This window comes from Tachypleus tridentatus, chromosome 13, assembly GCF_004210375.1.
Source record: "Tachypleus tridentatus isolate NWPU-2018 chromosome 13, ASM421037v1, whole genome shotgun sequence".
NCBI classification, from domain to species: domain Eukaryota; kingdom Metazoa; phylum Arthropoda; class Merostomata; order Xiphosura; family Limulidae; genus Tachypleus; species Tachypleus tridentatus.
In genome coordinates, this window is record NC_134837.1 from 218,158,552 (window position 1) to 218,184,761 (window position 26,210).

A 26,210-nucleotide genomic window follows, 5' to 3' on the forward strand; every position below is an offset into this window, starting at 1 on the left:
AGTTACACTATACTAATTCTTATGTACAAATAACAACAACAAATATCCATGAATATGTATTGTATAAATTCGGGATAAAAAGAAAAACCGTCCCGGCATGGCCAGGTGATTAAGGCACTCGACTCGTAATAGGAGGGTGGCGGGTTCAAATCCCCGTCATACTCAACATGCTCGTCCTTTCAGCCGTGGTGGCATTACAATGTTTCGATCAATCTCACTATTCGTTGGTAAAATAGTAGCCCACGAGTTGGCGATGGGTTTTGATGACTAGCTGCCTTCTCTCTAGTCTTACACTGCTAAATTAGGGGCGACTAGTGCAGATAGCCCTCGAGTAGCTTTGCGCGAAATTCAAAACAAACAAACAAACTAGAACTCAACGTCGCATTATATCAACAAAAACCCACACCTCCCTCTAGTTAACAAATAAATTACTTTAAAATACAGCTTACTACACTGACTCCTTTTTCGTCTGTAAAGTCCCATAAAAGAACTGTAATACAAAATAAACAAAAAACAGACACTACAGATTTACTGAAAAATTAATTTTTGTTTTCTTGGTGGTACCATTCTCTCATCGATGTAGTTCCAAAGACGACAATGATGAACGATCTTTGGCTTGCATCACCTATCCTTCTGGATTCTGTGAACCACGTTACTATTTTTGGTACAATATATACTTCCTCTCAACACCTGCTTAACTTAGAAGTTCTTTTCTTGTGGCAGGGATTGTGCAGCCATAGCATGTCACTTCGATGGAATCCAGCCTTATCAGCATTAACATTATAGCAACTTTTCATTTTATCACTAGCTGATTCAAGTTTTTCTCAGGTAAAGTCATACAAGGCATAACTGGTGTTCCTTATTTTCTCAACGTGTTTTTTTTTTTTTTAATTTCGCGCAAAGCTACTCTAGGGCTATCTGCGCTAGCCATCCTAATTTAGCAGTGTAAGACGAGAAGGAAGGCAGCTAGTCAACACCACCCACCGCCAATTCTTTTACCAACGAATATTGGGATTGATCGTCACATTATAATGCCCCCACGGCTGAAAGGGTGAGCATGTTTGGTGTGACGGGTGCTGTTTATGATTTCTTTGAGTGGTTTTCTCGGAATGAGAGTACAGAAGGTCCAATGACTCTTTCAGTTCTTTCATGAACATCTGTGATGATAACGTAACGTTGGTAGCTTCATTTAATGCTGTATAATAACTTATCACTGTCAGTGGAAGATCTTTACCTCACATTTTCTAAGATTCATCCATATGTCTGGCCAATTGATTTAACAGTATGCACTTGTATCTCTCCACCATTCCTTCAGGATGTTGTTCTAAGGATCTGACACATTTACGCAAATAAGTCTGACTGAAAGTTACATCACTGATCTGAGTGAATCTTCACAGGAAGAGAAAATTTTGAGACAAATTCGTTTATGGCTTTCTTCGAAAACTTCTGCTTTTTAGTTAGGAATAGTCTACGCTTTAGTTTATTTAGTGAAATAGTACATCACAACCATAATTTACCTATTTCCACCATTACTCTGTGTCTTCATTACAAGACACTGTACTTTGTTTACATCTGTAGTATGACTTGTTACAGGTCTCTCTCTCTCTTTTGTTTTATCATCCTGATGCCTCAAGTTTACCTATGGTTTCCAATGCCATTAAATATAATGGTTATTCCATTTCTGAAATTTAATCCTAATCTAAGCATATCTGTTTGATCTGAATGTACGAATATTTTGCTGATATGTACTCTGTCCAAATGTAATCAATTTTTGGTGCCATCACACTACTTACAACAATGTTAAATTAATACAATACATATTCTTCCATTAAAACGTTATACTGTCTGCAGTTGTCGCAGATCTCGGGTTTCATATTCAAAACTGCTTTAATGTAATGTACTCAACACTCTACAGCTGTTCTAAACTTATTGCCACACAGTAACAACTAAAAAAAAACAGCATTTTGCACATATAAATACTAAGTTTTCCACTACTATAAAACAAGATTTTTGTCTATGTTTTGCAGCAGCACTAATAAGTTCTTTACAGCGACTTTGAATGAAATAAGACTGAATGACTGAGATGATGATGATGAACAAAAATATTATTGATGATTAATATACAAACAGAGATTAAATTTAGTTTGCTTGTAAGCTGTTTTGATTCAAACTATATTTAAGAATAGAAATATTTTCTCTCTCCTTTACTATGATTGAGAAAAAATACATACCACATTTTTCATTATAAAATATTCAAAGTGTTTACTTTCTTTTTCACAGGATACAAATTTTATCCAAGTAATTACTGCACTGAAAAGCAGAAAGCTTATTTAATTTATTTAATTGGTACTAAAACTAAGTCTTTATCATTTTATAAAATCATTAAATGTACAAATCATTATCACATTTCTCTTTCAAAATTATATTTACCCTAAAAAAATACTTTCATAACACACCTCACTACATACAAGTATGATTAATATTCTAGTGTAAAATTAGATGGAAATTGTGATATGCTTTTCTACCTCTAAAAGTGTTTAAAATGCTAGTCACAAACGTTTTCAGTAATACAATTAATTTAAAATAGTCTTTCACTGAAATTACAGATACCCACAAAGGTTTCTAAATATTAAAATATTAATACAATACATATCACACATAATAAATTTCAAACTTTTTAAATATTTACACAAATATTGCATCTTATCATAATTTTAGTTACCTTTTCTTTAAATATATCCTTATTGTTTAAACATAAAATACTTTGAATAATATTTTAAATCTGTTTAGATACATATGTTATTACACCATGTACACTAGATGCATTACTATGTTTTACCTAGTTCTTTTTCTGCAGTATTTCATATTTTAGAGCAAATACCTACAGTCATGTATGCTACAACAATAGAAAACTTTGTGTATTTATCTGTAAGGTCTTTCAGAACACAACTGAGTAGCTAAGCCACTCAAAACACCAATGATTGAATACTAAAAGTGGGTTTAAGAGGACAAGCCTTCCAGTTTTTTAAAATTTAGGCTAAAATTTAAATGCCTTTTATTTTAAGGAATTAAAAATTGCATATTTTATTGCATCTATACATGAAAAAGATATTTTAATATTAAATGCAATTTTTTAAATCACTAGTGCAAGTTCAAAGTAGTCACTTGTTTTATTTGTATTTAGGACTAATACCATTGTTTAAATAAGCAAAATATTTTATATATGTGTATGCTATGAAAATGAATAAAAACAAAAGAAGATATAATTTTATTTAAAGTTTCACTCTTAAAACTGGAAAGATTTATTTTCTACACCTGTCCTCTTCTTGTTGGGTAATAAAACATCTCTGATTTCTTCTTAATACTTAAGTTAACATTGTCTTTCAGTTAATTTCTTTTTTATACTTTAATCCATTACAACACTTTATTACAATTTTTCTGTGTCTTAAAACATGTGTTGACCAGTTTAACTTCTGCATTAATACTTTTTCTTTGATTCTATTGGCTAATTTAATATCTCTATCCATTAACACATAATATACATTTGTCAGTGAGGCTGGTTTCTCAGCACCTATTTACTCTTTGTTGGAAATTTTTACTTTTCTCTATTTCAATGCCTTGTGTAATTTTATTTTTGTTGCTCTAAAATCAGGCAAATTAACAACACTCTGTAATAAAATATGAATATAACTACCTATATTATAAGTACTGTTGGCTTTATAAATGGAATTCCTGATGATATAAAGATAATGGGAAATAATACCCGAAGCCATTGGTACTTTGTAAAACTCCAGAATTACATAATTAAGGAAAGCAAAAATAATTTCATTTATTACAACCACAGTTTAAATGTAATGATGCATTTGCTAGCAACACAATGGTCATGATAAACGAAATATTTGTGAAACATGTTATCTTTGTTTTCCTTATTTCTGTGATAACAGAAAATGTTTCTGAACAAAAGTAACACAAGTTTCATGAAATATAACCTTCATTTCTTCATACTTGAGATCACCCTTCTTGTCATATAGAACTAATGGAATGTGACTGAGCTAACTTAGGCCCTGAAGGCTTAGAACAGGATGACTGGGAAATTTGAATTATACAAACTCAAATACAAAATTAAGAAGAACGCATTACCTCACATAAAGAATAAGTTATGAAAAACTATAAAATTAATCCTTAAGATATGAACTACTAGTACTCTCTCTTTACCATCAACCAACCTCTGCAGTTTTCATACCATAAGAAAGTTTGGAAAAACTAGATTCAATGAATTTTTTGTGTGGTGTCTTAAGAAATATAGACAATTCAAATTTTGTATTCTAAACTGATTTCTATTCTATATTACAATGTAGTTTAATACAAAACAGTAACATACTGTTTATTTTAAAAAGAATGCTTGAACAATACAATGATGAGATTAACTTTTTTTGTGTTTACATTACAGTATATAAAACAAATTAGCATATAAATCTTCAATAATCAGGTTATATAATCCTCACAACACTTCCATTTTTCATAAACCAAGTCTACACAAAAGGTTCCAGATCAATAAAGTAATACTTAAATGCACAATCAAACTAAGATTATAATAAAATGATGCAAAATGAAACTACATGATTATAATAAAATAAATCAAATTATTTCAGTAATAAGTACATAGTTAATAAATCATTCTGATGATATATCTAAGTATATCAGCTACATTATAACTGTTTTAATAATCTAGAAAGAATGATTAAGTTGGTAAAAAAAAAATCTAGTTAAGCTTGTCAAATTGAGTAATACTTAAGAGTGTGATAAACAAATTAAAATATGTTAAGTAAATTTGCTTAAGTAATAATTGAGTGTTTTATGTACATAAAAACTTAACAGATGCATAAACCATGAACACATTAAAACAAAAAAATGGGTCAAACCAACGTCTTTCAAAGCCCCAGGTGTTACACTTTATAGCACATCTTTGTCTCTAGAGTGTCATAAAAATGTTTATCTTGGCATAAGCAACCTTAAGAGATACCCAGATTTAAAGGGCAAGTTATGGGCCTCAAGTGGTATAAGTAATAGTAATTATGGGTTGTAATGTTTTGAGATATCACCAGTAAAATGGATCACGAATTATAATATCAATGTGCTAACAGATACTTAAATAAAAACTATAAAGCATAAACTCATCTGAAATTATTAAGTGTAAGGGTCACAACATGAATATTGAACAAAGAAAGAAATTCAAACTTTCACAAAATTCATAAGTCAGAAAAAACATGATAAACATTTAAGCAAAAAATAAATAAATAAAGATAAAAAAAGATTCCATTAAAAAACCTCTGTATTCATAACATTTTAAAGTAATTGAAAAATGAAATATTAGTTTTAATATATTTCTTAGCTAATACTTCATTTTGGTTTGGACTTATTCCTCACATAAGATCTTTTAATACAATGTTTTAACACTATTTTCTGTTCTATCTTTTCTGTCTGTACACCTTCCTTTAAGTGCTAGGCTTGTTAGATCCAATTTTACTTACTTTAATTTAATAATATAAACTGTTAATTAAACAAAGTAACAAAATATTTAAGTACCAATCATGCCAATTAATAATAAAATTTGTAAGTTAAAGAAAAATAAAATCTTTCAAATGAAAGAAGTACATACAAGTTTCAAAACATGCCTTGTTAGAATACGGGTAGTGAATCTTATAAATTCTAAACGAGAAATTGATTAAAAGGAAAAAGATGAATGATAAAACATTTTAAAAAAACCAGCACATCATACAAGTTTTACAACTTGTTTACCAAACATACTTTTTATAAATTTTCTTTACATGGTTTTCCATAAACACATGAATTACTTTGGCTGACCTAAAATGATAATTACATGATACCTATTAATTCAAACACAGCATTGCAATAAAAAAAAACATCCAATACATGCACCATGCTTAAAATAACAGAGGCCACTTGAACAATCATGAGATTAGTTGATTTCTACAATTACATTACTTACGATTAGGGAAAAAACTCACTGAACCCTAAGTACGAGGAGCATAAAAATCAATATATTGTACTTAGCACCATACATCATCAAAATTACCAAAGATATCACCAATAACTATTAACAAGAAACATATCCTAGAGGTGAAATATACTTATCAGAAAGTTAATTTAATTAAAATGTGCACTTTACCAGACTTTAAGCCAATTTGATCAACAGAAAGAAAGGAGAAAAGAAAAAAAATCAATTGCAAACTTAGGTTATACCCTAAGCTGGAGAACAAGTTAGAAAAAGATTTTCTTTAATGATCTAACAAATTTGGTTGAAATATATATGTTTACAGAAAAGATTTTATCACATATATATTTCGTATAATAAATATACACCATTTAATATATACTTGTCATATATCTAAAGTCTTGTATTTTATACGCATATAAAATGTTACATTTTGTTTTTGCTGTGGTTCTTGCTAGTTAAGCAATAAACCCATGTGTCATCTTTAAGTACAACAGAATACTTGTTGGTTATTGCTTCACCAAGCTTCTCTCACAGACAAGAATGTTTCATAAAAAAAGATACATATTTTCAGTTAGCCTTTTTCTAATGTATGACACATTTGACTTTTCCCAATTTCAAACCGAGCTTATGATTCAAGTTCTTCATAATTCTTTTTTCCAGTATCTTTTATTTCAAGTTTACCAAACTGCTTTTCTTCTGGGCCATCAAACACTTTTGTATGTGTCTTTACAACCTCATTTTCTTCTTTGCTCACTTCATCCTTCTCAACAGGACATTTGTAACATCTAAATACAAATGTTGAAAAAAATCAAGACAATAATTTATATTGAAAATCCATTGGATTATTAAAAATGAAGTGCTATGTATCAAAAGCAACTATTTTAAGACAACTTATAAAAACTGACAGTCTTCACATTAAAAACTGTAATGTTTTTTACACATTCTGAAAACAAATAGTTGATTTATTTATCTCAGGGGAAAATATAATTATAAAACTAGCTTACCTGCTTTCATTAATGCCATAATTAATGCAAGTGGATCCAATGCATTCACAGCAACCGTCATGGAACCATCGATAGCTGGCTGCTCCCATGGACCTACAAGAGTTTTTACACTTGTTCCATGATGTACACTGAGACATGTAGGCAACAGTGCAGTTTATCTCTTGTTCCTCAAAATCTTCCTCATTATCCACCCACACTATTGGAAAGTATACATTCAATTTTATTTCTCTTTTAACAACTTCTGGAGTTTAATTAATTGAAAAATACAACAACAGTTGTTACTTTTTTAATATATTATTCAATTCAATAGCTTCCTCATTAAATATTAATTTCTGGATTTTTATTCACTCTGAGCATGAAGCTACAAATATGGGGTGCCAGAGGCCCCCTTGGCTTCCCTGGAAGCTGAGGGTTCTTTCTGCTCTCTGGTGTGTTCTAGGCCATTTTTGGATATTAAATATTCAAAGTACTTACTGCTAGAAAAATCAGCAGACATTGGACTTTTGTCACTTTTACTCATGTTTCAAAGATCAAAATTACATACTAGTTAACATACCAAGTGGTTATTTCATGAAATATTTAGAAGAATGCTACCTACAGATGTTAATAATTGAAATTAACATTTACTTCCAATTAGAGCAAAATATCTGCTTATAACAAAACTAAAAATTAACTTTGTAATGAATACAGCTAATTAATTATTTTTTACTTATATTCTTACTTGTAAAGATCAGCATGCACTGTTTTACCAATTAGGTATGTTAGCTGTTAATGTTATTTTTGGCCATAGGTTTACTAATACCTCATGGGTTTCAGCCAGCTTATGATATTTTAGTCCAAAATACATATATTATGTTAACAATGCAAAACATTCTTTACAATAAAATTATAATAAACGTTGAAATTAAAAATAATGAAACCAGATATGCTAAAAATTCCATCCAACACTGTCAGTGAAAGAAATAACTGTATATTTTATCTGAGGACCACATAAATACAAAATGCCAGTTTCAAGTACTGTCATACATTCAATGTTCATTGAATAACATAACATCAGAATAGCCACATATATGAACTTTCCACAACTATCCATAGAATACTCTTGTGACCAGTGACAACTCATTAGAGAGCTCTGACAACATAGCTTCATAAAAGTGTGACACTTAAGATGCTATACGTGTTAGTGTCAAGTAGCAAGACATTACGAAGAGTGAAGCCAAAAGTTAATGTTTAAAAAGATAAAAATAATGACTAATAAATTAGGTGTATACCTGAATCTACTATTAAAGAAAAAAAAAGGCACTCATCTGCCCCACTGATATCTCAGCAAATAAGGTAACCAAATGACAGGCAACTTGTGCAATATAATTGCATTTTCTGCTGTAACAAGCAAGTTTGTCTTTTTAAAATTCTTCCACCTATATGTATATATAAAATTAACAATGTACTACTTTGGTAATATACTTACACTTAAGAGTGGGGTTGCACCCAGAAAACAAACTACATATTTACTAAATATGGTAGTGGTTTGATAATGTCCAAAACTACATAGCATATACACAATAATAACATAACTTCATAACACTGTGCCACTACATAGTAACAAACAAGATAACATTATATGTCATATGTAAGAAAGTAACATATACAACAAGTGCTATTAAATAGCAATAACTTAAGAATATTATATTGCATACAAAAAGCAAACAAATATATCACCTGGCAGTGTAACTCGTAGGATATTATGTATTCCACATGTAGTATTTATTTTTGGTGTTTAAATATTAGTTTCTTACATTTAATGTCACATTTTAATTAAATTATTACAAATCATGTAAAATATTACTTTTCATTTAAAAATATCAAAGAAATATTAATTCCAATTTATTTGCCAACACTTTATGTACATTGATATATTTATTGTAACTTGGATAAGTGTGAAACTTCAGTAATGACATGTATAACTTAATTACACCAAGTCTGAATAACATCTCAACTGTCTGGCATTCTTGAATTAGCAACTTTAAATCTCCAAAATACTTCATCTTCCAAAGATATGTAATTGCAAGATATGATTTCTAACATCCATATAGGACTTAAGAAATTTCAAATTACTAACTAAAAACATTTCTCAAAAAGGAGTGTGAAAGCACTCTCAACAGTGTCAGAGGGAATAACTCAATAAGCCTTTTATAATTAGTGATTTTCATGTTGAATGCCCAATATTCATGTTCCTTTATAGGAAAGATTTGTTTTTTGTTCTTTACTCTTTTGATAACTTGTGTAGTGTAACAGCAAAATAGTTTAATTCAGAAGTTTTATGACACTGAGTTGTAGTTAAAAGCAAAATACAATTTTTCAAGTATTATTTCAGCTAAGCCTTACATTAAATTTATGTATTAGGCCTAATGCTTAAACTACAATAGGCCTACTATTATTTGAACAATTGTGTTTCCACAACAATCTGATTTTTGCAATAAAAATTATTATATTCATTGCTATCAATACAAATGATATGGTACTCATTTATTGTGTGATTGTTTTTTATGCTGTTTTTTTAATATATATTTCAGAGGTAGAATTTGTGATAGCTTGTAGCCACACCAACGTAATATAATGAAAGAAAGAGCAGCCTCACTGACATTAAATAAAATACTAAACCAAGATAAACATACCTTTTAATCAAACACACCCTTACAGAAACCAGTTAAAGAAAAATTATCAAAACTTTTCAAAATAAAATCAGCACACACCAATATAAAATTATTATTGCTTTACACTGGTATTTATAAGGTTTCGATACTTACATATAGTTACCCAACATTCAGATCACCATGTACAAAGAAATAAACTTCAATATAATGCAATTACATGTTGTGGCAGCCCTTAGTTGTTTGAATCACAGCTCTTACATATCTTATCTCTTATGTATCACTTTAATTATAAATGATTAAAACTACGATTAAAGATTTCCAAGAATATTTCTGCACACAGAGATACCTGAGTAAAGAGACATATTCTAAGTGCTGTAACCATTATGAAATATAGTTGTATCAAATGTAATCTAATTATTATTATTGTGCATTGAAGGTCATGATTGTTTTCACTGAAATGGAACATAATATCACTTGGCTAAGAATCTTTCATACAAAAACAAACACATATACACAAAAAATCTGAGTATAAGAAAACAACAACACTGGAATCAGTGCAACACAAAATATATAACACACACACACACACAAGTATAACAAATTATTAATCTGAGTCAAACACAAGTAAAGAAGAAGCCAACCCATAAAACTGTCATGTCTTACTAATTTTTTGGTGTTTTTGTACATAATATTATTTAAAATAAGTGATGTAACTTGCCAGAAGAAACCTTGATGTTATTTGTTTCAGCTGCAGTAATGAATGATAAGTGGGCTGGGAATGTGTAAGAAATCCACCGAAACTTGTGATCTTCTTTTTCAGTTAAGACTGTAAAAAGTACTGGAATTGGTTCAGAAAGATCTTCTACATGAGACTTTTTGCTCATGTCTGTGTCTGTGTCACTTGTCTTGGGACACAGCCCTGAAAACATGGAAAAATAACCATCATTAAAATAATGCTTTGCTTGTTTTCATAGTATTAAATATTAGAATTTGTAATTTCATTATATTATTTCATGGAATTCATGAAACCATTTTCTACATTTTACAAAATAACTCAATATCAAAGATAAAATCACTTAACAAAATCAACTTTTATATGACTTATTACAATAAAAATGAAGAGTACAGCCTTCAGTAACACAGGTTATAAAATTCACTGCACTATCTTTTTTAACTCTTCCTACAAAGTGATATAAATCACTGCAAGATAAAAAGTATACATCTACTGATGTGAAACAAACTCCTTTACAAGACAAGCTCTTTCTTTATTGTTTGTTGAAGAAGATGCCACAAACATTTTTATGACTCTAAATACTCAAAACATTTTATTTGGTTGGTTAGTTTGGTGTTTTATGGCAACAAAGCAACTAGGTTATCTGCACCAAACATCCAGCAAAAAGCTAAAATTAAAGTAAAATTATTATAATTCATAAAAGGAAATAAAAGTAAAACAAAAAAAGTATAAAAAAACATAAATAGCATAAAACCATTGTTTACATCTAGTCTACAGCATCAAGAGAAAAACTCTAGTGATACAAATTATAAAGGATTTTCTGTAACATAATTGTAATTATCATAACTCACCAGGAAGACTAACAGGTAAGTACAAAAACCACTGTCAGTCACCTGAAGTTGGCCTTTCCAGTCCTGGTTTCAAGTTATTTAACATTACAGCTATTTTCTAATTTCGAATCAAACTAGATGTGATTTGATTTTTAAAAGGGAATCACATTAAAAAAGGTCTAATGTATAAATTTAAAAAACTTAAATAGCATCAAAAAGATTAATGGCCTTTAAAAAACTAAAAACATCACTAAGGTGGACAGTCATTGTTGCTAATAATACTGTCTAACATTACGGATTTCCAATCGAGAGTGTGTGCTTTTCAGATGACTTAAGGATAGGTCACATTTGGGGACTGTAATAAGCCATGGTGGGATGGGCTGACCAGTGGATAGAGCAATGTAATCCAAGGACAGACCCAATTCATCGAAATGAGCCTGGATATGAAGGCCAAAAGGAGCAATGGCAGATCATCTGTTCTGAAAAAGTATGGCCCACCGACAAAGGAAAACACACCTCTAGGTGGGATGCTTTAGTAAGGAACAAAGTTTCGAAGCATATAGTAAAGAGAGTTGCAAATGGTGGAGGTGCAAACAAGGTTCATGAGACTCTGTGTATAAGCTCTGAACTGGGAAAGTGTGGAAAGCCCCAGTGCAAAGATGAAGTCCTTGATAATAAATGTGGTCCAGCATCTTTAAGGCTGAGGTCCTGGCACAGCCGTAGACCAGTGATTCATAGTCGAGTTTCAATCAAATAAGAGCACAAATAAAAGCGTGGGGTACCTATGAAAAGCATCCCAAGCCCGTGTTTCAGCCTTCTGTGCCATGTAGCAGGCAGGATTCCATCACAAATGAAGATATCGTGGAAAAGGTGTCAAGGTTTTAGGAATACATTGAGCAACTGCTTGTATAATACTGTCAGTTACTGCTGCCACACAGTTGTCTAGTGAGGGCAGGATCAAATTCTGTGAGAGCAGTGAAAGATGGCCAGTTTGCTTGATCCAGCTTCCATCAGGGCACGTGGGTCAGGTGGCATCAACCATGGCCAGTCTCTCTAAAAGTTATAGGAAGATGATCATTGTCTCGTGGATTATTGTCAACTCTCTATGAAAAGTAGGAAAATAGTGAAGGGGAGCAAACTGAGAGATCAACAGCAGTAAAGGACAGACTAGGTGCATGAAAATAAGTATAAGAACCACTATTGAAAGAGAAAGGTTGTGATCAGAGAGCATATGCTCTACAGAGCAACCCCTTCCATCAATATCAGCACTTCCCCAGAGGGGATGACGTCCATTAAAGTTCCCCAGGATTAAAAAGGGAGATGGCAATTGTACAATGAGAGTATCAAGGTCTGAATGATCATAAGTCTCTCCAGGCAACAGGTAGAGAGAACAAACAGTGATGATATGATCCAAGGAAACACAGATGGCTATGTCCTACAAGCGTGTGTTGATTGGCAAAGACAGGGTGGGCACATGCTGATCAACTAACAGTGCCATCCCTCCATGCACTCATTCATGACACAGCCTGTCATTTCTGTACAAAGAAAACCACCGAAAGATGACTGTATTGGCAGGTTACAGAAATGGATCTTGCCTTGGGTCGATTGGGCAGGTCTTTTCTGTTGGAAAAGGATTCCAGCATCTGAGGATGTGAACAAATGATCGTTTTGCATCTTAGGGTGAGAAGAGATGTACCCAAGGAAATGCCTGTACCTGGTACCAAAGGAAGTGAATCTTGGGGTTTGCTGGAATGTATGTTAGGGTCAGAGATGGATGTTGAAGTCGATTCATCAACTTTTTTAACCATATAGGTCAAAAGACTTTTCATTTGTTTTGAGAACAGTTCTTTTGGAGGCACAAAGAGATCCGTCTGCACTCCCACTGTAGTAGCGGAATGAATCGGACAGCAACTTTTGAGCCTCAGGGTAAGTAATGTTATGAATCATTTTCAAATGCTGCACCTTTTTCTTCCAACCATTTAGGCAAGAACGAAAGTTGGACAGGTGAAAGTCATTGCAATTGACATTCAGAATCCATTTCACACTGATAGATATTGTGGTCCTTGCCACAGCAATGAGCACACATCAAGGAACCACAACACGATGTCTTCAAGTGACCGAACTGCTGACACTGGAAACGTCAGAGAGCGTTTGGAATGCATGGCCATACCCTGGAATTAAAATAACCTGCCTTAATGGTGGCAGGTGGATGTGGTGATGTCATAGTCAGAATGAAGAAATTGGTTGGCATCATAATTCCATCTTTGAGAGTGGAGATGCATCTCACTGCAGAAACACCTTGGATGGAGAAGCCAGTGAGAATCTCTGACTCATGGATGTTCTTCAAACCCTGGTCAACAATAACTTTTTGTGATGAATTCAAAGTAGCATGAAGTGTAACCTCAATAGGTATATCCCCAATTGCCTTTGAATGCAAGAGGAGTTCAGTGTGTTGAGATGTGGATGTTTCCACCATAATGTCACCAGATCAAAGCTTCTTTATGGACTATGGAGAGCCAACAAGTTCCTCTTGTCCCTTCTGAATGAAAAAGGGAGACATCTGCCCAAAAGGTTTTTCTGTAAGAGAATGTGGTATTAGAAAATGAGGTACAACAGGTGTTACGAGTGTTGAAGATTGCTGCTCAGAATCTTCAAGATGTGGTCGTTTACCTTTGGACTGTTTTTTCACTATTTTATTTAAGTTTTTATTTGGAGGATCCATAATAAAAAAAAAATATTTCAGTGCCCACTGACCCTACCCACCAAACAAGAACACTGCAGCAATGCCAAGGTTTCATGAGCACTATACTCAAACAACAGCACCAGATATAATGTCCACATCACCTGTTGAGAACATCCAACACTGGTACTTGGTTAACCCTAGCCCGAGTGGACCAGCTGACTGACCCAGGGGTCCACCCCAAGGCCGCCCGTCTGCAGGAATTCACGGCCAAAGGTGGTGTGTTTGGGTTGGACCCTTCAACTACCAGAATCCTCTCCTCCCCTTTGTGGGTCACCATGCACGGCAAATACATGGGTGGATGTTTAGATTCCAGAGGAGGTAAACAGACAACAGAACCTTCCCTGGGAGGTCCCCTCACCACATACAGGAATCCACATTGAGGGGACAGGACAAGAATGCATCATGACCCAGAAAATATATATACACTATGGCCAAAATCTAAGGCCAATGAACATAAAGAATAAATATGCATTTTGCATTGTTAGACTCAACCACTTATTTGAGTAGAGCTTTGAAAGATGAAAATAAGAAAGGGGAAAACAAAAATAAACTTTTTGGCATTCAATAGGAAAAATGTGAACACTATGAAATTAGCCTAAATACTAGCTGGTCAAAAGTTTAAGACTATACTGAAACAAAGCATTAATCAGTAAACATGTAAAGAAATTTAGTCATTTGTGTTCAAGCGTTAGCATTGTCAACATCTCCCACTGACATCTCCTGTGTTACATTGGGTAAAAACATGGCAAAGGCTAAAAAGTTGACAGAGTTTGAATGTGGCAGAATTGTCGAGTTGCAAAAGCAAGGTCTCTCTCAATGTGCCATCACTAGTAAGATTGAGCGTAGTAAAACTGCTGTTGGATACGGAATAAGAATTTCAAGAGGTCAGCCCAAGAACATTTCACTGGTGTTGAGGAGGAGGATTCAACGGGTTTTCCAGCAAGACACTGGCCAATCGTCGAACCGGATTAAGGCTCTTACGGACACAAAATGCAGTTCAAGAAGAATAAGATAGCATCTACGAGAAAAAGGCTTTAAAAACCGTAAATGTCTTCAAAGGCCACACTTCCTTCCACACAAATAAAACAGCTTGGTTAAACTTTGCTGAGAAGCACCAAACATAAGACATAGAAAAGTGGATAAAGGTTTTGTTCACTGATGAGGAAAAATTTAATCTGGATTGTCCAGATGGCTTTCAATGTTACTGGCACGATAAGAATATCCCACCGGAGACATTTTCTACACAACACAGTGGAGGAGGTTCCATCATGATCTGGGGTGCTTTCTCTTTCCATGGAACAATGGACCTTCAGGTTAAACAGGGGCATCAAACAGCAGCTCGCTACACTGGCATGTTGGAGAGAGCATGCTTATTGACTGAAGGCCCTTGCTTGTGTGGAAATGACTAGATCTTTCAGCAGGACAACACTGCAATCCACAATACCCACAGGACAAAGGACTTTTTCATGGAGAATAACGTGATTCTTTTGGACCATCCAGCGTGTTCGCCTGAATTGAACCCCACTGAAAATGTTTGGGGGTGGATGGCAAGGGAAGTCTATAGAAATGGATGTCAATTCCTAATAGTGCATGATCTTCGTGAAGCCTTCTGCAAATGCTTATATCGACCATGCCAAAGCAAATGTTTGAAGTTATTCACAATGACGGCCATGCAACCCACTATTGAGACCTCTTGTTGGGCATTTCCTACCCTGTTTAAGTCTTCTTTTTAGTATGGTCTTAAACTTTTGACCAGCTAGTATTTAGGCTAATTTCATAGCGTTCATATTTTCTTTATTAAATGCTTAAAAGGTTTTTTATTTTTATTTTCCCTTTTCTTATTTTCATCTTTTGAAGCTCTACTCAAATAAGTGGTTCAGTCTAACAATGCAAAATGCAGATTTTTTCTTTATGTTCATTGGCCTTAAGATTTTGACCAGTAGTGTATATATCATGCTTTAAACTAAACCTACTTTCTGCAGTGCATTTTTTTTCCAGAATATAACCTTAACCATATCACTAAATGTATTATCAGATGCACTTTTATCACTTCTACAACTTTTCACAAATGTTTATATTTTATATCCAAAAGTCAAAATTATTTAGAATCAAGGCTTAATTTTCTAGTGCACAGAAATAAAGTATGTGCCTAAACCAATATGACTGCTCATAGTGATTCCATAAGTATGCATTTCTGTCCTGTCTGCCTTAACAGGCTTACAGACTTAAAATTTCAGAGTAACAATAGCATACCAAAGTTTTATGCATGCTAGCAAATTTATTTTTTGTTGTTATCATTACTACAACAATGACAAAGAAACTTACAGACTGAGTTTCCTATGAACTTCACAGAATCTAGCTTCAATGTAAAATGGAATGTGTTTCCAGTTAGATGAATCTCACTTTTGTGTTAAAGTATAAAACCTATAGTCACATGAAACCAAACATTACATAAAAAAACTGAAAAGAAAGGAAACAACCACAGAGGGCTTTGCTTTTTCTTTCTTCTCATTTTGTTGAAAATTACTTGAGGGTTATATGTGCTCGCCCTCCCTAATCTAACACTATGCACTAGAAAGAAGGAAGACAGTCAATATCACCCACCATCAACTCTTGGGCAATTATTTTATTAATGAATAGTGGGATTAACTGTCAAATTTTAACATCCCACAGCTGAAAGATCAGACACATTTGGTGATGGGGATTCAAACCCATGACTCACAGAGTGGGAGTCAAATACTCTAACCATCAAGAACTTTGTTCTGATGTGGAAAAATTTAAACAAGAAAAACCTTCAAACACATTGAATTCAACTTCATGAAAACATTAATAATAAATCTAAAATCATGTTAAACCTACCTCTTAAATGGGAAGAAACCAAATGAAAAATTAATAATTATAAAGAGCCTTCCTCTAATATGGTGTAAGTTTAAGAATAAATCCTGTATCTAAGAGGTATATTTTAGAAGAATCTTTTACCTAAAATATAGATGAACTTTGTTTTCATACTACACAAACTAAAATATAAAACCAAGAACAATGTAGAACCCACAGCAACTACATTTGAAAAGATAACATTGTGACTTGACTGAGAGAAATACAATGAGAATGTTAACCAAAAACAATATTCTGAAATGATTCATCCATTTATTATGTGCTATCTTAAAAATTATGTAATTTCAGAATAACAAAAAATATACAAGCAAATGCTTTGCTGTGAATAATATTCTTTCACAATGTCTTCCCTCTGCAGAACTTTCTAAAAGACTTTGATGTGTACTTACCAACACAGGAGCAACATTCTATATACAAATCATCTAGACACAGGAAACAATTCCGATTGCAAGTTGAATTTCCCTTCTCACACTTACAGGACTGAGTTAGCATACACTTGCTTACAACTGATCCACACACTGCTTCATTGCACTGTTGAGAAACTGACAATAAGCTAATAAAGCAGAAAGCAATCAAGAAAAAAAAAGCTCCTCTCTCCATGATGGCCACCTAGAGAAAGAATTAAGAACAAAAATGAAAAAAGACCATCTTAAAAAATGTTATAGGCTCAAAAAAATCCAATACTTAATATTTTTCAGGGATCTTGTGGAAAGATCAAAATCATACAAAGCCACCAAAAACAGTTTTGAAACATTTACATATTTTTATATATATACATATATATGATTTTAAATGATGTTTTAACGGTAATATTTTATAAATTACATTATTTTACTTAAATAAGCATCTCCTGACTGTTAAATAGATCACTCATTATTTTCCCAAATTCCCACATCATCATTACAACAATAGACAAAAATCATTTCTAAATAACTCTGGTACAAATAGTAATTTTTCTTCTTTAGGATTTTTCATATTACTAATCAATTTTCAATTCACTTTCTAGGTAGCTATGCACCTGTAGAAATATTCACCTAAGTTAAATAATGTGAAGAATTACAGATTTATGCTATATGTGCATCACCTAATTTCAGTGGATGAAGTAATAGTTTTTTTATTCAAACATTACCAGGATCTTTCTATGTACCTATTTAATTTCAATGTATGTAAAATAGCACAGAAAGGCACATTTGCTTTTCAACAAATCCCTTAGATATGACAATATACGTTGTTATTAGTCTGTCCTAATCAAGGACTTTTATTCAGGTGGTACACACTAGTACTGTATACAAGCACCATTTTTTTCTTACTGCAAAAATGAGGGAAAGATGACAAAAACTGAAAGAGTAAAATAAATGAATCTGTGTATTTGCTCCCTTTAAACCATCTTTTGTTCACGAGAAAATCAAAGACACACAAAACCCGAAGTGTTATTAATAATAAAGTTTAAATGAATGTAAAAACATATTTGTTTATTTGTGTGTGATTGTGTTATCATCAGAGTAGCATGAAGTGTGAAGCATCAGGTAGGATTATTGTGCCTTAAATAGGGAGCATCAATGGTCACCTGACTTTAACACCTACAAGACATGGCCACTATCAGTCGAGATATAGTAATGGCTTCAATTTAATTGACAGGTTTCAAATGGGTAAAAGTAGGTAAAAGCCAGTCTGGGTGGATGCAATACTTGGTTAAAAGAGACCACTTTGGATTGGAAACAGGTAACCACAAACCAAGTTAAGAGGTATACAGGTCTGGACTGTATATTTACTCAAAGAGGTCAAAAAGTGACAAAAATGATTTGTGTCGTTAATCACATGGCACCTTCTCAACCAAGACAAAAACATACCAATGTGTGCAAGTCTCTGGTACAAGTTATTTTGGTCAAACATGCTCATTTGAGGTTGTGATGCCAGTTTGAGTGAGTATGTTTTCTCTTCTAATGTGCTTTGATTTTATCATGACTGGGAGTGTACATCATTTTTATTGTGTCTTGAGAAAACATCCCAACATAAAAATTAAACAAATTACAAGTATCTTTTTACTTCCTGTGAATAATAAAGCTAGAATAAGTGATAAAAAAAAAGATTTTGGACAAATGTTTAAAAAAATGACAAATTATTCCATGCCTAAATTATTAAACATTACCAATATAAGTAACAGTTTCTGTTACTGGTTCATTCATGTCAATAAGCTACCTCATGACAACTGGTCTGGCAGCTGGACTGCCGATCAAAAAATAATTTTTGCAAAAAGTACAATGAACTGAAGATTAGAAATAAGAAACTTGGCTGTACATTTTGCCATTAAATTAGAATTTCTGGAGTGGAAACAAAGGCAGGAATGAAAGTTTCTAAAGAGTGAACAATGTTTTGATGAAAGTTGACAGCAGCAGCTGCTTGCTGTCTTTGAAAAGAAAAAAAACTTTTAAATCACAACAAAGTTTCAGTTCATAAATCTGCAGTAAAATTGTTGGTTGAAACTAAGAAAAAGACCACTGAAAGTGTGTTTGAAACCATTATCTCACAAAAAGTGATTAATGGAAGAATGTTTCACACAGCATATATGGTAGCAAAATAAAACCAACCATTTCATAATTTTGAATCTGAAATAGATTTATAAGAACTAAATGGAAATGATAAGAGCCATATCCTTCACTCACAGAATGCATGTATTAACACAAAGAATCATATTAGTAAAGAAATTAAAAAATACTAATTAATATTGTTACTACATCGAAAACAATTTCACTGATAACTAACGAGTCTTGATCAAACTTGAAAATGTTACTGCAAATGGAATTTTTAATTCTTCACTTAACTGTCTGCAGTCTTAAGGAATGAAGGAAGACTACCTGAAAAATGATTTACTTTGTGTGGCATGTGATGGTGAAGATGTAATGTTGGAGAGCAGGGGTGTAAATCCTGGGTGGATGGGGGGTATGGCATCATCTCCCTTCATTTTATGTGAAGGGTATGGTGCACACAATCATCCCCCCCTACAGTTCGGTCTGTTAAATTGTTTTATTGCATCACAGACCTACAAATTGTGTGTTTGCTCTTATGATTCTCGTATTCTTACCGATTGAATTACATAATTAGGCCTAGATGTAGGCTTTTTCAGTAGCCAAAATGTACATCTTTAATATTTAATCTTTAATGCTTTTAAGCTTTTCGATCTAAGCGATAGTTCGTATGTATCAGTCAGTAGGCCTAAGTATACATGCAAGTACCGTGGCAACAAGATTACTCTGTGACTGCATGTTTACAGCTTTCAGGTTCACGTAATCAGAATTACCAATTTGCATATTGAACAGTCCACATAAGTGGTTGCAAAAATCATCCCCCCCATCAGGTGTAAAAAAACCTACACCCCTGTTGGAGAGTAAAAGTGGAGTAAAGAAACTGATGAAAGACACATTTCCTTCTGTAACTGTGAGGCACTGTGATAATCACAGATTAGAAATTTTGGCCAAAAACACTGTAACATTAGTCTCAGGAATCAACTTATTTAAAGAGTTTACTGATGTACTTTACTTCTTGTATCATGTTTTGGCTAAAAATAACAGTAAACTGAAAGTGTGCATGAACTTGCCAGAGATTCAACTTTTAAAAACTAGCCAAATTTTAAGTCCTTGATGGGTGGCATCTAATATCCAATCAGTTTCAGTTGTTTGGTAAAATATGTTGCTTGATAGTGAAGATGACAATATAGCATATTTTAAATGGTTGCTTGAAAAACAGTGACCTAAAAAGGTTGATGCTCATTTAAAATTCAGTGAGATGGATGTCAGAAAATTATCAATAAGACTTCAGCTGAATGAGATATAATTCTTGGATTTTGTCAGTATTTATCAAAAAGATGGTTCCAGAAAAAAAGCATTTGAAACATGCTTTGAGTACTATTCCAATTTCTTCCAGTGAATGTGAACAATTGTTCTCACAGATGAATTTCTTTGTCACCCCAACCAAAGCTTTGTTAATGACAAAAAACATTTCTGCAGTTTTGATCGTTAAACTTGTTGAACTGCTATTTCCATGCCTTGACCAAAACAAAATACAGAGAGTCATGGTTGCTCTAAAACATTTTTTGTTCAATGCAAAAAAAATCACTGGTCCTAATTAAACATATAAAATTCATAAAAATGTGACACATAAACATACCACAAAATCATACTTTTTCATTTTAATGTAGCATTATCCAAATTTTATCAGTTACTTCCGAGTATGTGCTGTTTTTACATAACATGTGCTTCTAGCTGCCTTTGTTCATTTGTAATTCTTTAGCAATAACACCTGTTCTAATGATTATGGCTTTAATGGTGTGAGGGGATGTCAACAGTAGCATCCTTCAATGGTAAGTCAGGTGATATCTTGGGGTTATGACATTCCTTATGTTTCAGTAACACAGGTGGTGCATGCATACTAAGAGTATACTATCAGAGATATTGGATACATAATACTGTGATCTCTTAAATTCTGACTAAGAAGTTAACATACAGAATCACATGCAAAAACTGAAATGGTTTTAAAATGAGATACAAAACTTGAGTGTTTTGAAAATGTCACTATTTTTCTTCCAGAAAATAAAGAAAATAGTGTTTCAGGTTTCGTTTGACAACCATTACCAGTGTGATCTTTTAATCAGCTCTCTTAAGTTCAAGATTTCAGTTTGATAAATAAAGTACAAGTAATTTTATATATATAGTAACATTTTCCTAATTTCTAACCAATTCTTATTAAATATTATTCTTCGTCCCACACACAACTTATTTTTTAACGTGTTTGTGAGTTTGAATACAGAATGTTTCATTATGTTTTTGGTACATTTGTTTCCTATTTCTTCCTTTATTTCTCAAATGTACTCAAAGTCAGAGAACTTAGAATGACTTCATGATAAATATCTTGTGAAATCTTCTCTAATTAAGTGGACTTATTCCATTACTTTAAGGTTAATTCATTTTTATCAAATATATAATACAAACATCTTAATCACCTAACACATTAAAACAGCTATTTGCTAAAAATGTAATCAACAAAACAATATTATAGGACAAGAAAATTTGTTCCTTCAAAGAAGTTGTCCTTGCACTCTCACCTTTCAGAAAAGTAAAAATTTAAATCCACCTGTTTTTTTTTTTTCACATTAAATCATCAGCTCCTTTCTAAATTATTTTAACATATAACAGAAGAGAAGGAAAAAGTCTGAAAACTAAGCCCTTGAAATTTTTGGACTATTTCATTTAAGTTTGTTTATGAATCTGATTCTTGTTTGTGGTAATTCTGGGTTAATAACAATAAAGAACTGATTTGATAAGATTGGTATATATTAAGTTACAGCTTGGTAGTATAAGTTTTATCAATGTTAAATTAGGCTTACTATGTGTAGCTTGACTTTATTTGCAATTTACATTACTAGTAAGTTATAAAACAGGCTAAATACATTGTATTCTCACCTCAATATTTTTATAACCTATATTTTTACTTTTGTAATTTAGATGTTAGATAGAGAGAGCAGAATGTCTCAATGAAAGTTCTAAGGATTTAATGTTAGGTTTTCTACTAACTTTAAGGGTAAATTATAAACAGAATGTCAGTGAAGCATAAAGAAAATAGACAAGGGACAATTACAAAAGTTTGTTCTTACTGGCTAGAGTGAACCAATCAGTGTCATTTGTTTTTGAGCAAAGTATTTGGAGTTGTAGTAGCTACCACTCATACTAAGTTACTTTGTACAAATAAAGCTCATTTTTATCATTCAGTAATGCAGTTAATGTTTGTAAACTAAGCTTGTAAATTACAAAACATAAAAGCCAATTGAAATGCTAAAAAATAAATACACTAATTTGTTATTGCAAGGGTAGCTTTAAACTAAGACGAGATACTGATGATGCCAGGGTATGCTAAATATTGAAAAACAAGATGCAGAAAAGAGTATTGTGCAAGAACAAAGTACAGAAGTAGTTGAAGTGTGCATTAAATGTTTCCTGTTGTAATGTCAAATGAATACAAAATAAGAAAGGTGATTTTAAAGCACTAGTTAAAATGGATAATTTTGATATAATAGAAATAACTTGGTTAGCTGCAGACACAATTGTGAATATAGAAATCTCTTTAAAATACAGGTTTATAGGTTATTTAATAGGAATAATGCTAAAAAGAGAGGGAGGAGTGGCTCTGTATACGAAATATGAGTTACATCCTGTTAAAGTATATTGAAGATAATACCAAAAAGATTGAATCTATTTGGGTTTCCCTCAGTAATCATAATATTAAAAGGGGAAAACATTATTCGGGAATTTGTTATAGACGAGCAGATGAAACTGATAAAAGTAATGAGAAATTAGAGAGTTACAATTCCAACTATTAAAGAGGATTTTAATTTTAAGCATGATAAATGAGAAAATGATAGTCAAATCATGAGGGAGACAGGTTTTTAAAAACTGTTTATGATCACTTTTTTATCCAGTTGATCAGACAACAATATTATTTTAGATTTATTCTACTAATATAGAAATGGTTGAGAGGTCAGAGACTAAGAAATATTTAGAAGCAAGCAATACTGCTCAATTAAATCTGATGTTTTACTATACATGTAGATGAGAAATCATGAGATTTTGGTAGTAAGTTTCAGAAGAGACTATTTTGAAAAGTATAACAAGAACTATCTCTTGTTAATTTGACAACTTAAATATCATAATTAGACATACTGATCAGTTGTGGAAGAGTTTTAAGTATTCAAGATGGACATGTTCTACATATTTAAAAAAGTGAGGCTGGAAGTAACAAAATCAGATTAGTTAACAAAGGTCACAAGGGATAAAATGAAAGAATTCTAAATTTAAGAAGTTTAAACTGACTGCTCTGATATAAGACACAAGAGGACCGAAAAAACTTAAATATTATTCACTTTACTAATTTCTTTACTTTCGTTAAGAATTCACATTTTATTACACTTGACTTACATTATTTGAATAAATAATTCACTTGGCCAGGCAGCTAACCACAATACCTTAGTATCTTATTTCTTTCATAGAAAACAGTTTGTATACAAAATTTGCAAGAAACTGTGAAAATTAGCATCGCGACAGTCTTCATATTGGAAAAATTTACAATGAATAAGGTCTATCTCTAAACTTACCATTTCAATTTACTAGGTGAACTGTACGAAAACAAAGCCAAAGTATATGAAACAACTGTAAAACGTGACACTGTTCAAACTTACCTATTAGTATTACTATGTATGATGACTGGCATTAAAACCAATACAACTTTTAAATTTTCTTTCTTTATGAAGTTATTTTACTCCAATCCAAATTACTAGGGTAGATAATCGATATCCACATCCATGAATACGACCATACCATTGTAAAATTATAAATGAAAAATAAAAATAGTTCTAAAGGAGTTCAAATTCAGCAATCTCACTGTGATATATGTGAATTAATTTTTTAAAACAATATTCTCTTCAACTTTGATAACAAAAACAATCGGCATGTCACGGGAATATAACTGTTCCATTGCTAAGTTCACAAATTTAAACTTGTGTGAAGTTATACAAACGAACCTTTATTACATTGAAATATAGTTGTTTCCTTATTACTTGTAGTGTATCTCTTGAAATAATACAGATTATATATAGAAAATACAGGAGAAATTAATGGATGCAATATTATCGAATTTCATGTCAACTAAAGATTTGCTGGATTTCGAATAAATTTTATATTAAATCATTGATGCACAATATTGCAGAAAACTAACTACCATTAATAATAATCTTGCTTACTTGATGAATACCTGCACTACGTGATGACGAGAAACCCACTTAAAATAAAAATGTATTCTCAAGACAAGTGATTTGGGTATTAAAATTATACTTAAATAAAGTACAAAACAACGTTTCAACCTTCTTAGATGATCTGAAACGTTGTTCTGTACTTTATTTTAATTAAAGTTTTAATACCCATTCTAGCCAGCTCCTAGTGACACAGAGGTATGGTTGCAAGCTTACACCGCTAAAAACCGGGTTTCGATACCTGTGGTGGGCAGAGCACATATGGTTCATTGTGTAGCTTTGTGCTATTCCAAACAAACCCCAAACCTCTACGAGCTGTCTTGAGAATACAATACCTGCACTAGCTTTCCCTAATTTGAAATGATAACCTTGAAAGAAGGCATATAGTCTTTGCAGCATCTTTGCAAGTTGAATTAATTATATTTAGAGGATAACTTTTAATGTCAATAAAATCAAACGTTTTATCAACCTTCTTGTTAAAATCGAATTCGGAATTACATAAACGACTGGGGTGAAGAAACTGTGATTTTAGTATTTGTGGAATGGTTGTAGTAGCATTCGAGGAAATAATGGGATATGGTAGGCTTATAATAGATAGATGTTGAAATTGTATTCTCTGCAGTCAAGGTCAGAGTGATAAAGAGGAAGTTTACTGAACGGTTTGAAACATTGTTTCTATACTGATTGAAAGACTGGATCACAGTTCTTAACTAAATTGGTCAAATCATGGAGTTCTTCCTCGTTTATGGTTAAAATTCCAATTATGCCATCTATGTATTGTGGGTACAAAACAGGCACGAGCCTTTCATAAGTCTGAAACAGGTTGTGTTCTATGTAGCCTTCAAATAGGTTAACGAATGATGGTCCCACCTTGGCACTGATGGCTACACCCTTTATTTGTTTGTAAAATGAATCATTGAGAGAAAACGCGTTCAATGTCTAAACTAATTCATCTAGTCTTACAAGAGTGTATGTTGATGGGTAGCACTTGTCGCTGGTTAAGGTAGAAACTAAAAACTTCAAGATTCTTACTATGCAGCATGACAGTATACAAGAACTTGATATCTATTGTGAATAGTGATGGATTAGAAGTAGTTCTGGATATTTTATTAAACATTTGAAGAACTTTGGTGCTATCTTTGATATAAGTTGGAAGATAACGTACCACAGGTGTCATGATTATGTCTAAGAGACTAAAAATTTGCTCTATTGGACAATTGCATGTAAAAACTATATATTATAATTCCATCAATCACACATCCACTAAAAATGCCATTCCAAAATCACAATTTCGTCATTTCCATCGCTTATGTAATTCTAAATCCGATTTTAACCACAATGTTGAAGAACAATCCTCTAGATATAATCAACTCAGCGTGCAAATAGAGCCAGCCCAAGACAAAATTATGGTTTGTGCAAGCTATGTTTTCAGCACCCCTTCCCCTATAAAACTGACAAGAACTGCCAATTGCAATGCCCGTTTAAGCGTCTCTTAGAGTAGGTACCTTGTGCAGGAGCGCATGTCAGTCACCCCAAT

At 32.4% G+C, this 26,210-nt stretch overlaps 1 protein-coding gene across 2 annotated transcripts; it reads right to left on the bottom strand.

The window, feature by feature from the left end:
- Window positions 1-2,235: 2,235 nt before the first annotated feature.
- Window positions 2,236-24,428, bottom strand: LOC143240153 (twisted gastrulation protein homolog 1-like). Of its 2 annotated transcripts, none has more exons than XM_076482121.1 (5): window positions 24,020-24,428; window positions 17,268-17,487; window positions 10,396-10,596; window positions 7,024-7,219; window positions 2,236-6,804 (listed from the first exon to the last, which is right to left on the bottom strand). In XM_076482121.1, exons 1-5 carry the CDS (start codon window positions 24,020-24,022, stop codon window positions 6,645-6,647), a joined length of 780 nt encoding a protein of 259 aa, XP_076338236.1. In that variant the 5' UTR covers window positions 24,023-24,428; the 3' UTR covers window positions 2,236-6,644. The 2 variants fall into 2 exon arrangements, with proteins under 2 accessions (XP_076338236.1, XP_076338237.1); XM_076482122.1 differs by having other exon boundaries at window positions 24,104-24,427.
- Window positions 24,429-26,210: the final 1,782 nt, after the last annotated feature.